The sequence below is a fragment of the Marmota marmota genome, unplaced genomic scaffold, assembly GCF_001458135.2.
Source record: "Marmota marmota marmota unplaced genomic scaffold, marMar, whole genome shotgun sequence".
Taxonomy (NCBI): Eukaryota; Metazoa; Chordata; class Mammalia; order Rodentia; family Sciuridae; genus Marmota; species Marmota marmota.
In genome coordinates, this window is record NW_026000037.1 from 37272510 (window position 1) to 37285981 (window position 13472).

Consider the following 13472-nt stretch of genomic DNA (forward strand, 5'->3'; position numbering starts at 1 on the left):
CTCTCTCTCTCTCTCTCTCTCTCTCTCTCTCTCTCTCTCTCTCTCTCTCTCTCTCCCCCTCTCTCTCTCTCCCCCTCACACACACACACACACAATTTTTTTTATATCTTTATTTTATTTATTTATTTTTATGTGCTGCTGAGGATCGAACCCAGGGCCTCACGTGTAATAGGTGAGTGCTCTACCACTGAGCCACGACCCCAGCCCACACACACAATTTTTTTCAAGAATTAAAAGCTGCAGAAAAAGTGCAAGGATGGCTCATTAAGTAGCCATCTACCATTTGCTTAGAAAACCATTTATATTTTGTTATAGAAAGTTGCAGGTATTGTCACAATTTACCCCTCAAGGACATTCCCCTACGTAACAACAATCTAATGATCATATTTGGGAAATTTAACGGTGATATAAAAATGTTGTCTAACATGAAGTGTATTTTAATTTCTCCAGTTTTCCTAGCAATATCTCTTTTCACTTTTTAAAAAATTGACTTTAAAACCAGAATGCAATCAAAGATGGTGCACTGCAGTTAGTGTTACATTTCTTTAATCTATATCGAGTCCCCAGTGTTTTTAGTCCTTCATGGGACTGAAATTTTTGAAGAGTTCAGGCCAACTAGATTTGCAGGCTGTTCCTCAATTTGGATTTGCCTGATGGTTTCTTCATACTCAGGTAATACACATTTGATAAGAATTCTGCATGGGTGAAGTCATAGCCTCATCAGGATAAACACCTTCACCCATATCTATGACACTGTTTGATTGCTTGGTTAAGTTTGTGTCCATCCAATTTTTCCATTGTAAAGTACCCTTTTTCCCTTTGTGATTAGTATGTGCTTTGTGCCATTATACTCTGAGACTGAGGAACCTCTTTTTGTAAAGGCAAGAATATGAATTCCCTCTAAAATATTACAATCTGCTTAAGACTTGAAGAGTGGTTCAGAATAAAATATGGCAAGCACCAAAGCATGAGTTGATGAGGGGTAATTGATACTGTTCTGCAAAGTTCTGAAAAATAGGGACAATGAATGTGACCTGTAGAGCTCAGAGAAGGCTTCATGGCAGAACCCTGATTTAGACCAGCTTTGGGAAAATAATAGGATTTAGGCATATGAAGGGAATAGGAAAATTATTCTTCAGAATGAGTGTGACATAATTAAGGTATAATGTGGAAACTAACCTAACTTGAATGGAAGATTAAAGAAGTATAATAAATTGCAGCCAAACTATTGAGAGCCTGGAATGTTAAAAAAACAATTGCTACATCATACAGGTAATTAAAATCTCTGACTTAGAACTCAGGTGAAGAGAGATTTTGCAGCGATAAGCATAAAGCCTCTTTCCAACAACCCTCTAACCTTTAAATATAAACGGGACTAATTTTTACAAATTGCTCCACTTCTATATACTAAGATATATAAGGAAAAAAAAACTTTTAGGGAATGTTATTCTTTTAATAAGGTACAATTTTTAAATTAAAAGAGTTGCAACAATTTAAACATAAGTTTAATAATAACAAATTATTTAAAATTTGCCTTTAACCTGCCACCTTGATGTTTTAATTTTTGCATATTATCCTGAATGTATTTCTGAACTTACTTTTGTCTGCTGTTGATCTCACATCACATTATGTCATACAGTTTTACCTTTTTCTACAGTCTGCCTTATTGCCTTTCTTAAGACCCAGAAGAATCTTAATCTAAGTCCTTTGTCATACCTATACATACAAATTTAATTATTGAAATTTAGGATAAATATTTAATTAGTATAGGCAATAATTGGTATATTTCTATCCCTTCTAAGTGCTACACTTCATTGGATTGTTACTCTTACTCTCTTCAGCAATAGCATTTTTTCCATAACTTTAAATTATTTCGTGAAGTTGAGGTTTAATAATTAAAAATCAAAAGTCTCACATAGTAGCTTTTATCTCCTTTTAAATAAATATATAAACATTTACATTGTTACTGTTTATTCTTTAAAAGGTCTACTTGAATGTAAGTGGGTGCCTGGTATTTACACTTGCCAACTCTTGTATACCTTACTTCCTAAATGTCATATAGCCTCAGCCTGACTTTTGCTAGTTTGTTTAGTATTTCTGTTACTTTAAAGAGGATAACTATTTTGCCTTAAATATGGACAAAATTCCTTCTAAAACACAGCAATTGTCTAAATTCTTTTTGTTGAATATAAAAATGCCAATATTCATATTATTTTTAATCACTGAACTATAGATAATTATATGACTACATTTTTATCTGAGAAAAGATGCAAGCAAGTGATTATGATTAAAGAGAACACAGCCAGTCCCATTATAATTCTAGTGATATGATTACATGTAACTGTTGTTACTATATTGCAAGCATAGTACCCTACATATTTTTAATGTTATTTCTTTAATTACGAACTTTAAAAATAGGCTTCAAATGACTTTATCTGCTGCCATTCTGTTATGTTATTGGTTCTCAACATTTTCTATATTATGTCTCAAAATTACCTTATTAAATAACCTCTACCATGCTAGAATTAGAAAGTCTGCATTTTCCAAGAAAACTGTATGTTCACTGCTTTCTCATACTACTTGAATGCACTCTACCTTGACTTCTGTATGTCCCAGGTTGTGACTGACTACCTTAAAAATTTTTATTATATGATTTCATCTGTATACTGTCTAGCAAGTAGAAGTATTTATCTTAAATGTGCATTTCACCTTTTAGATAAGTATACCTCTGATTGAAAATGAATCTAAGTATATTTGCTAATATGTTTTGGTTCTATAAATAGTATGGCAAATATATAGTAAGAAGGGTATGACTTTCATCTCCTGTGCCCTGACAGACTCATTGGCATTTTCTCACAGAGTCCATCTAGAGCTTAGCATCCTTTTCAATACAGATCTGTAATCAGCCTCTATAAATTGATGGGAATTGGTATATGAAACAAATTTTATTTGCCATCTCTGTTTTAGAAGGCACAACTTCATGAAAGAGTTAAGCATCCGTAGGGGCTTAGAAACTGAAACCTAGAATTCTAACATGATAGAGTGAAAATTCTGTATGATGAACCAGCTTGCTTTTGTTGCCTCTATTCTGTCTGATCTCCAGAAGAACTGAAGGGATTCCAAAAAGCCAGAGAGGGAGAAATGCATTCATGTAAAAAGAGAATTCTCAATAGCAGCCCAGTACTGAAGGTTTTAGCACGCCATTGAATTTTACATTAGAATTCTATCCTAATAAAAGATTTGTAATCTCTTACCTAAATTGGTTGATTAAAGCCATTTTGACAACAATGACAAAGGGCAAAGAAATTATAGTGTTACAGTGTTGTAGACATCATGAAGCTAAGAATGACTGTAATATCACTGCATTTATTCTTGTTATCATTCCTATTTTAAAAGATGCAGAGTTCCATTCATGTAATTCACAAAAATAAAGAGTCTTACTCTCAGAATGAAAATGTTGAGATAAGGAAATATTACTGTAGCTATCCTGAGAAGGTTTCAGTAAGGTAATAGATGTGTTTATAGAGTAACAAATTTTCTTATAGAAATGAAAATTCATTTAAGTCATACAAGAAAATAAATATGTCACACAGATTATGATTTCCAATTGTAATTGTGCACTCAAAAATTTTAAATCCAATAAGATAGTAACATCACCACTTCCATCTGGGCTGTCAGTCTTGATTTTGCATATTCTAAATCTTATTAGAATGACTGATGTCAGTATGTACTGATTTAGATGCCTAGGCTTTCTCAACAGAAAAGAGGTAAACAAGACTAATGAACAATTACTGAGAATCTTTGGTCAACTAAGGAGAATAAAGTACATTTTTTAAATCAAAGTTTAAGGTAGCTGCTTGCAGAACCTTTTTTCATTGCATAGAATCATAATTTTTATTTGCAAATTTGTATTTCCTGATGACCTTTTCCCTATTTCTTCCTGATTTCCTCCTTCCTTTCCTCCCTGCCAACACAAAAGAAAGAAAACTATTAACAGAATCTTTTTTCTCTTTCACATCAGATGCAACTCCAGTAGTACCTTCACGGGCAGCAACTCCAAGATCAATAAGAAATAAGTCTCATGAAGGAATTACAAATTCTGTAATGCCTGAATGTAAGAATCCTTTCAAGTTGATGATTGGATCGTCAAATGCCATGGGAAGGCTATATGTACAAGAACTGCCTGGAAGCCAGCAACAAGAACTCCACCCTGTCTACCCCCGGCAGAGATTGGGCAGCAGTGAACACGGACAGAAATCTCCATTCCGTGGCAGCCATGGAGGCCTGCCAAGCCCAGCATCNGTCATTTTGAATATTGTTCAACTTTTAGTTGGTTTTATAACCAATGGACTATAAATTGCAAAAAAAAAAAAAAGCCATAGAAAGCAGGGTTTTCTGGTTATAAGACATGTCCTGGTCTATGCCAATATAGAAGCTGTTTCCCCTTGCTTTTGTTTGTATTCAGGTAAATGAAGCTCATCTTGGAAAATCCAAAAAGGCAAAAATAAATGGATATTATTTTTCTTGCTGCTGAACAGAAATAGGTGAATGGATAGGAAAAAGTAACTAGAAGTTGTATGAAATAGGAAGCTATCTTCTAATGTGTTTTCTTATCCTAGTTTGCTATCCTTTATTATAATTTGTTTGAAAAAATTCAAAAATGAATATTGGCTACTTCTTTTTTTAAAAAAAAAAAGTAATAATTTAAGTTTTCTAATAAAAAGGCTTGAAAACCTGATTTCCAGAATTTTTGATCTTGAAATTGCTTTAAATTTTCTTATAGAACTAAACCATTATTTTTACCATTGACACTAAGGTTTTGAACCCAAATTTAATGTAAATCTTCACCCACTATTAGTGAAGGAGACAAGTTTATGTAAAAGTAGACACATTAGAAAAAGAACTATGTTTTCTGCAATAGAGTCCTCAGAAATCATTATAAAAACTGTATGGAAGCACTAAAGAGATGAATTCGTTGAGACTTCAGAAAATTTGACCATGAAAACATTAGAAAAACTACTAAGAGCCCAACACTAATGATTTCAGATTTGTGGGTAATGACAGGGAGGCAATAAAAGATGACTGCAGAGTTATTATAATTCTTATTTGAGAACAGCAAGCTTTAAAAACCAGATTGCTCCTGGAAATGAGAAAACTGCTAAGGCTTTTACTAATCAACTGCCATTAGATTTTGTGGACTGTATCACACCACCATGCTGAAAATGGATACTCTACATGTCTATTGCTGTAGTAAAACCAAAAGTGTTTTCTTCCTGGTGTTGCCATCTTTCACAACCTGGTTATATGTTCTGTGTTGATGTCAGTATTTAATGAAGAACTGTTCAATGACCTCTTGTGTTAAAAAGAATACAAGGTTTAGAAGATATTCAAAATTATTAGTGCCTTCTTGATATTCTTAGTTTAAGGAATCTTATGAACCTTTATTTTTTATGTGTTTAACAGAATTGTTATCCCATAAGGGGCTTCCAGCTGTTCACTGACTCCTTATTCATTAATTCTACACAAAAATTTAATCTTATACATATAGAAGATTAAAGTTACATGATTTCTATAACTATTTAACAATGTACCATATTCAATGAGCACACATTCAATCATTTTGATGAGACATTGGTAGTCTCATTATATTATGTAGTTTTGATAGTTTTGATACCCCTTACCTCAATTTACTTAATTTCAGGTCAAAATTCATATGTGCAAAGTATATGTATTTTATTAGTGATATATTTCAATTCATCCATAATGGAAAAGACCAATGTTTGTTAACATTCTTGTTTCTTCTGATGCCAACTTTAGGCTTATTTTATATAAGATAAAATAAGGTCACTTATTTTTCTGTCCCATGTATCTATGTAAAACATCTGACTTCAATTGCTAGTCCTGGTGGTATCAAAGCACACAGGTTAAAATGATATTAATATAAGAGAAGCTTTAGCATATATATAACTAAAAAAGAACTAGAATAAATGACTAGTAATGAAATGATGTGACCAATGATGCACAAGCTAACCTGAAAACATATGTTTAATTAAAATCTTAGTTAGTAAGAATTTTTAAACTATTTAACCTTATAAAATTAAATAGTAAGTAATGTACTTAGATCTGCTGTGCAGCTGGTTATGAAAATGGGTTGACTTACTAATTAATGTAACTCTTTTGATGAGCTAAATATTGAAGAGATCTTTAGTGCATGTTTCTTTTTGCTATGAAGTAAATTGTGTCAATTGAATGTACTGTTCTTATAATCACCTGGCCTAAATATCTGTTCACACTGACATTTATTCATTCATCAAATAATCATTAAGCACCAAGGCTGGGCATCCAGAATGAGACAACAGGTGACAGTCACAGCTATCCCTGTAAGAGGTTTTCTAGGTATTCCTACTACAACAGTAATATATGAGAAGAAAAATGGCTATCATTAAGTATCTATTATGTGCCAAGTGGTTTACCTGTGTTATTTATAATCTGTGCAGTTTTCCAGAGTATAGAATTTTATTGTCCCTGTTTTCCAGAAAAGGAAACTGAGCCTTAGAAAATTTAACTGTCCAGGATCAAATGTAACTGAATCAGAACTTGAACTCAGGTTCATCTGATTCTAAAATCCATTTTTCCCCAGCTGTATAAGTTCTTCATCTGAAATGTTTAGTGTACAAAAATAATTGTTTTCTACTTCCATTTCAAAATCTTTTAAAATGTTCAATAGAAGATGAATAGAAGCACATCAATACATGTTAGAAGCCACATTTATAAATTTATGATGTATTGTTAGACAATATCAATTTTTGAACTCTACTATCATAGCACAAAATGATTTAAATGTTTTTCTCAGTTACAGAAGAAATATCCAAAATATCATGAGAACTGCCCTTATTCATGGATCATAGTTGGGGACCTTTCTGTCAATGAGTTATCACCTCACTCAGATAAGAATGGGTTTCCTACTGGGTGGCCTATCACTAGACCTTCGAAAGAGGTGACTGTGCAGATACTAATCATGTTGTTCCAAGACTGGTAGCATAGTAAGTGTGAAAGAGACCCACAGGTAACACGTCCAGCTGCACCCTGTGCTAACAGCCTAGACATAGCTCAGGTGACCTGCTCCATTCAGTGCCTTTATTCACTCTCCTAAGCAGCAATTCAGAAACATCACATTAAGACATTGAAACAAGAAATTACTTTCTCTGAAAATGCTTAATTTGATTGGTAACTTATTTTCAAAACTTCTTTTTAAAATGATTTTTCTATTGTTAAGACTCCAAATATTGAGTCTTAGGTCTATATATGAGTTCTGTATTATTTACATTTAAAATATACAACTCAAACAGAGGAATTAGGGGCAAAGATTGTGACAAAATCAGATAAAAGATATGAAATATTTAGAAATCATTTCTAAAACTTAGGGGCTTTATTAATTCTATTTGGTGTTTTCAGAATGGCTTTTCACTAGAGCTGCTCAATACTCTGGATTGTAATGTGTATAGGTTCCTATTAGCTTTTTGAATATAAAATTGCAATTCAAGCTTAATACTTTCATGTAACAGATGTAGAACTAACAGGAGGATATTTGGTGACATGCCCCAAATTCTAATGCTCTGGTGAATGTGGCAGCCAAACCCCAAAGTTCCTAAATCACAGTCCAAACAAACTGCTGAACACAAGCATATGCTCAAAATCCTTCAGCAGTAAACATTTCAAACAACTTTCAGTTTTTAAAGAGAGACAAATTTCAGTACTTCAGTGGTTCCAGCTCATGTCCTGTGGTGTTTTGATATACAGAGGGAACCAAAATCAAGTGCCCTTGACTGGCAGACTTCAAAAGGCCCATGCTTCCTGGGGCTTCTGGCTATAGCACACCTGCTAACCACGTCACTAAAACACCTATACTGGGAACCCTGGCCTCTGTAGGGGACTTGGCCCTGTCAGCATCCATACAGGAATGAGTCCCTCCCATGACCCTGTGATGTTTCACAATTTTCAAAGAAGAAAGATTTAGATTATTCTAGTAACATTCTTTCTTAATAACAATCTTCCTCCTTCCAATATGATAAAGTCATTAAATATAACCTTTTCATTTAAAATGCTTTTATATCCTATTTTCCTTAATAAAAACATTTAATCAACTCTTCTCAGCACATGAAAATATAATCATGAGGGGACAGAGTATGGATTTATGACAAATGAGGAAATAATTAAAACATTTATTTGCCTTAACTCTTAAATATATACATTGACTAATAAGAATATAAATAAACCTATCAATGAATATATTCATGAGTATTTATATAAATATATATGTATATTTTTAAACTCTGTGAAAGCAAGTGTTTTCTTTCAGCACAAAATACATTTGAAACTCAGGACAGCCATTGAAATGGTAGGTATAAGACAATGAAATAGCTGAGACCACAAAAAAAAATGCTTTGGGTAAAAGACTACAAAGTAATGTGTTTAATTTTTTTGTTCTTGTGTTTATTTATTCTCAGAACATGCCAGTAGAGAAAATAAGGGAAGTTGTCATCCCTTACATTGTTTAGATGAGCCTACAAGTACAGAAATTTTAAGGGATGAAATGTCCAAGGGCAAATTATACTATATGTTAGCCTTCTCAAAGTATGGGAAGTTTGTGTGGAAATAATCATCTAGTCTCATACAGACTAATGTAGACTGAAGAAAGAGGCAGAGGCTCATCGAAGGTGGTTAACTAGATTAATAACAATAGTCACTATTGAAAGTATTTCCACCAAATTTTTGAATAACTAGATTTTATTCTTCTGAGGCACAAGGCTTATAGGTTAAAATTTGCTCTGTGCTCTTGTTATTTAACCAGACAACAAAACTGTATTAAATTCTGGGATGTGTGATAAAAACCTATGTCTATTCTTTTAGTTAAATTTTTGCAAAATGAGCCATTTCTTCTTTGCTGTAAGATATTTTTACTACAGGCAATGTCTTGCTGTTTAAGAAGGTTTCCTAATATCAGAGTTAAACCATTTGTTTTGTTTACATGTTCCAGGTTAAATGTTTCCTTGTGTACAAAGAAAAAGTTAAAATATGTTTGACTTTAGACATTGAGTCTATGTAATCAATGGTGATAACAGAACTCAGAGTGGTGTGATATGTTTGTTGATTCAATTATCTATTTTGTACCTTTCAAGAAATAAATTGCCCCAGTGTGCAAATTGGGAGAATTTTATTCCACTGCCATACATTATGCTCACTTATAAAGCCAATAGAAGGCTTTAAGTTCTCTAGGTAATACCTAACCTGTTATTTCCTACAATCCAGTAGCCCAAAAACATTTAAGTAATTTCAAAAAATGCCTACATTCTAGAGAGTAATGTCAGCTCTACACAAATTTGACTCATAAATAATGCTCAAAAATACCCTATTGCATCATCAAAATGGATTTCATTTCCACATGCATGTTGTACTAAATAATTCAAATCATGAAGTTCTTACTTTCTAGGAACTTAAACATTATTGCCAGCCAACTAAAGAGTAGAGGAAGGATTATCTTTTTTAAATTACTATACTTATTGCAAATTCAAAGTAAAAACTTACCTTTTTATTAACTAGGAGTGGAACTAGATAGACAGAAGTCTGGAGGAGTCTCTGAGGTATCTCTGGTGTTGGAACTAGCCCAGGGAAGCTCAGTATCTATTCAAGACCCAGGGGCACAGGTACAAGAGAGAATATTCATCAGACATAGAGCAGGGCTCCTCTGCTGGATGACCCCCCAGGGACCCCTTTCAGATGCTTCCTGGAGCACAACTCCATTCCCCAAAGATTGAGAGGCCTGGTCCCAAAACAGTGTTTTTCAACTTTTTCTCACAATAAGAAATTAACGTGTATTATAGTCCACTAGACATACATATTTAATGCATAACAAAATTTTCATGAAAAAATGCTTATTACTTATGATGTACTTTGATACTTTCAGTCCCATTCTATCACATTCTTTTTCTGTGACAGTCAAGACATACTGAAATGATTTTAGCAACCCCTGACATATCATCTATTTAAACTATCAGAAACAGTTTCCACAAAGTAGCTATGCAATGTTCTCCCTATTTTATTTTCTTTTTTATTTCACTTATCAAAAAATACTAGTTGGGGCATACTAAACTAATTTTGCATCCCACTACTGTGTCTCAAAACTGTTTTAGAATATTTGTGAGATAATTTGTCATTTACTGAGCACCTAGGATGTGGTAGGCACTGTTGTAGCACTGCAGATAAAATGGGATATCATAGAAGGATACAAAGATGGCCATGTTAGAAACAGCATTCTCCACTCCTTAAACAAAATAAGGTAATATGTCCAGCTGCCATTCATGAAGTATTTCAACTATTATTCATGCATAGTCAGAAAACAGAAATCCCACCAAGCTAGGGATTTAACCTCTTCTCTCAATTCTTGTGACTTCATAATACATACTAAGAAAAATGGGATTAAAGAGGCATTTGGGGTTTTTTTTTAAACAAAAACTTCATTATTTGAGTAATCTGAAAAAAATTCAAGCATATTTAAATTACTTTCAGCAGTTTTCAGAGTTATTCTATGTTAGCAAAGTAAACAACATGATCAGTCACAGGATTTTTTTTTTCTTTTTGTAACTTCATTATTACCACAAGACTGACCTCCTCCATGTCGTCATAACTATGGGGAGGTCATTCCCCAGATTTAAGCTGGATCCCTTCCCCACCCCAGCAGCTGGTCCTATTGTGGGAGGACAGCGTCTCCTCAGACATTGCCATTGCTCCCTTCTGTCTTCCCTACCTTCTGTGTGCTTTAGTTTTGGGACCAGCTACTAGTCACTAAGTCTTCCTTTCTATTGGAAAGAAGGAATATTAGGGATTTATAGTGGAGTCCAAAGCACAAAGATGGAGGTTGATTTGTTTTTATAAATGCATATTACCATGCTCTGTTACTAAGACATGAAAATATTAATCATGTCTTATTGGAAGATCTAGACTTCTCTTAAGTTACCTTCTGATTTATTATTATTCAAAATCAGTCCTTTAAATATAGAGATCCCCATTTCAATGAGATTGAAAAACATTTATTAGACCACTAGACCATCCTAAGTTCTGTTATCTCTAGAGCATTTATTTTCTTGTTTTCAATTGTCTTATTTTTTACATTGCTGGGGATTGAACCCAGGGTGTAGTGTGCCAGACAAGTGCTCTAATACAGAGATATACCCATTAGAAGCACTTATTTCTATTAATGACTACAATTGACCATTGGTAAGTGTAAAGTACACTTACTAGAGCAAATGATAAAGGTCAAGTGTGAAAAATACTTTGTATATGACTCAGTTCTTACATTTTGGGTTATGGGTAAAAATAAAAATCAGCATTTGGGCATAAACCAATATGTATTCAAAGTTGAAGATATATAGATCAAGCTAGTATAATAACATTTCTTATATACTATATTGATCTGCTTGGTATGAACTTCATGCCCTTTTTTTGCACACATACAAAGTCATGTGTAACAGTATTTAAGAGTAAGCCGTATAACAGTTTAGCACAGTATAAATAATGACTTTCTCAAAGAATGTTAATGCAGGAAGAAGAAATAAATTTAAAGAGGCACACGTTGCCTTAGTTTTGAAGAGCAAGTCTAAAACCAAAGCAAATAAAACATCTTAAGAATTAATATTAGGAAAATTCCTTTAAAAGCTTCTGATGCTATTTCTGTAAAGACACACATAGACAAATATACATATATGTATAAAAACTGTAAATCTGTGTAGATTATTGTTTATATTCAGAAATATACCCCCACTGGGCAAAGTACCACTGCTTCCTCATCAGACTAGACACCTCAATCACTGGGGGTCTAGGCATGTGACCCCAATAACAACTAAGTTTATTTGGGTGACTTTTCATTCTTCTCTCCTACTATTTAAAAGCAACAGACTCCTTCCTTGAATCATAATTATGGATACTTCTCTGTTGCAAATTAAGGATAATAAAGAATAGTAACTTCTAAGGAAAACTCATCTACAAAGCCTTGCCATGTATATGCTAGAGTATTTAGAAAATGAAAGTGCCAGTTTATGGTGACTGGTGTGAAATAATCATTATTTCTAATTAAAGGACTAAGTTGTTCCAGAATCCCAGCCACCTTTTGATTATTAACTGCTAAACATTTAATGGATAATTTACTTTTTAGAAAATTCTTAGCCACTATTTCTTTCATTAGATTAAGCACAAAACATGTTGGCTGGATGGGAAAAAAAAAACTGTCTTAACACAACACTTTCCCCATATGCTTCAACATACCATAAGGTTTTTATGCAGAACTATGAAATAGGTTCACCAGATAGTGCCTATTTAAGATTAAGTGGTTCAAGAGTAAACAATCTCCAACTTCCCCTCCAGCTATAAAAATTCATCCAAATTCTTGTTCCTTTTTGAATGACCTTGAGCAATAATGAATAACTAAGAATTCAGAGTATATTGGGGTCAACTTCTCCCACTGTAAGGGAATTTTTAACTCAGACTACCTGAGAGCCTTCTGAACTAATTTGTCATCTTCCACCCATGACCTTCCCATTGTGCCTTATCTCCTGAAATTGGACCAACACACTATAAAGTCAGTTTTCACCTTCTCCACATACCTACACACAGAGCATCAAATTATCTAATTTCCAGAAATTGAGTGCAGGTTTTATGACCTTACTAGATATTCAACCAACAAGTATTTTTTTGAATGTCAGCCATGTGTCAGAGATTGTGTGGAGGCTTGAAATTAAAAAGGAAAATAAGAAATGATTCTTCCCTTGAATGGTTTAGAAAATGGCCTCAGATTTCTTCACTGTTGTCACAAAGCAACAAGTTTAACTGTGAGCAGAGGGAGCTGGGATTTGGGAAGGCCACACACCTTCTCAGTCATTTCTTTGTTTTGGGGAAACACAAGACTGACTTTTCATTACCTTCCATCCATATTATCTATATTTTTTAAAGTTATTCTGCTTCTACTAAGAACCCCTTTTTAATCTCCTTTTCATTTCTCAAGTCCCTGATCAAATATTATCACTTATGTAGTTTTGAGACATCTTTAGTTTATAATGTCCCCTTGTTCTATACACCTGTTATAGCTCTTAGCATATTGCATTGTAGTTACACTAGCTAATATGTGGAAAGCACTTTCAAATTTCCTAATTTATAATAAAATGTTCAATATATATTAGGAAGGAAAAAGGAAATTTTCTATATTGCTTTGCCTAAACTGAGTTCCTGGAGGAAATGGCAAGTTTTTAAAAGTTCGTATCACCATTCTATCCTATTGTATAGCAGAGTGTAACTATTTGTTGAATTGATTTGTTGAAAATTAAAATAAAAAATACATCTTGATTCATGTATTATCTTTAATACACTTGTTATCCACTACCATCTTGTTGATAAGACAAAAATATACTATACTTTTTAGTTGT

The 13472-nt window shown here is 33.3% G+C and overlaps 1 protein-coding gene across 1 annotated transcript in view; it reads left to right on the forward strand.

Moving 5' to 3' along the window:
- Nucleotides 1–13472, forward strand: part of Mbd5 (methyl-CpG binding domain protein 5) — a 405383-nt gene that overhangs the window by 358773 nt on the left and 33138 nt on the right. The window contains exon 11 of the mRNA XM_015479159.2: nt 4022–4333. Coding sequence (XP_015334645.2) covers nt 4022–4333 — 312 coding nt within the window. The remainder of the gene's footprint in view (nt 1–4021; nt 4334–13472) is intronic.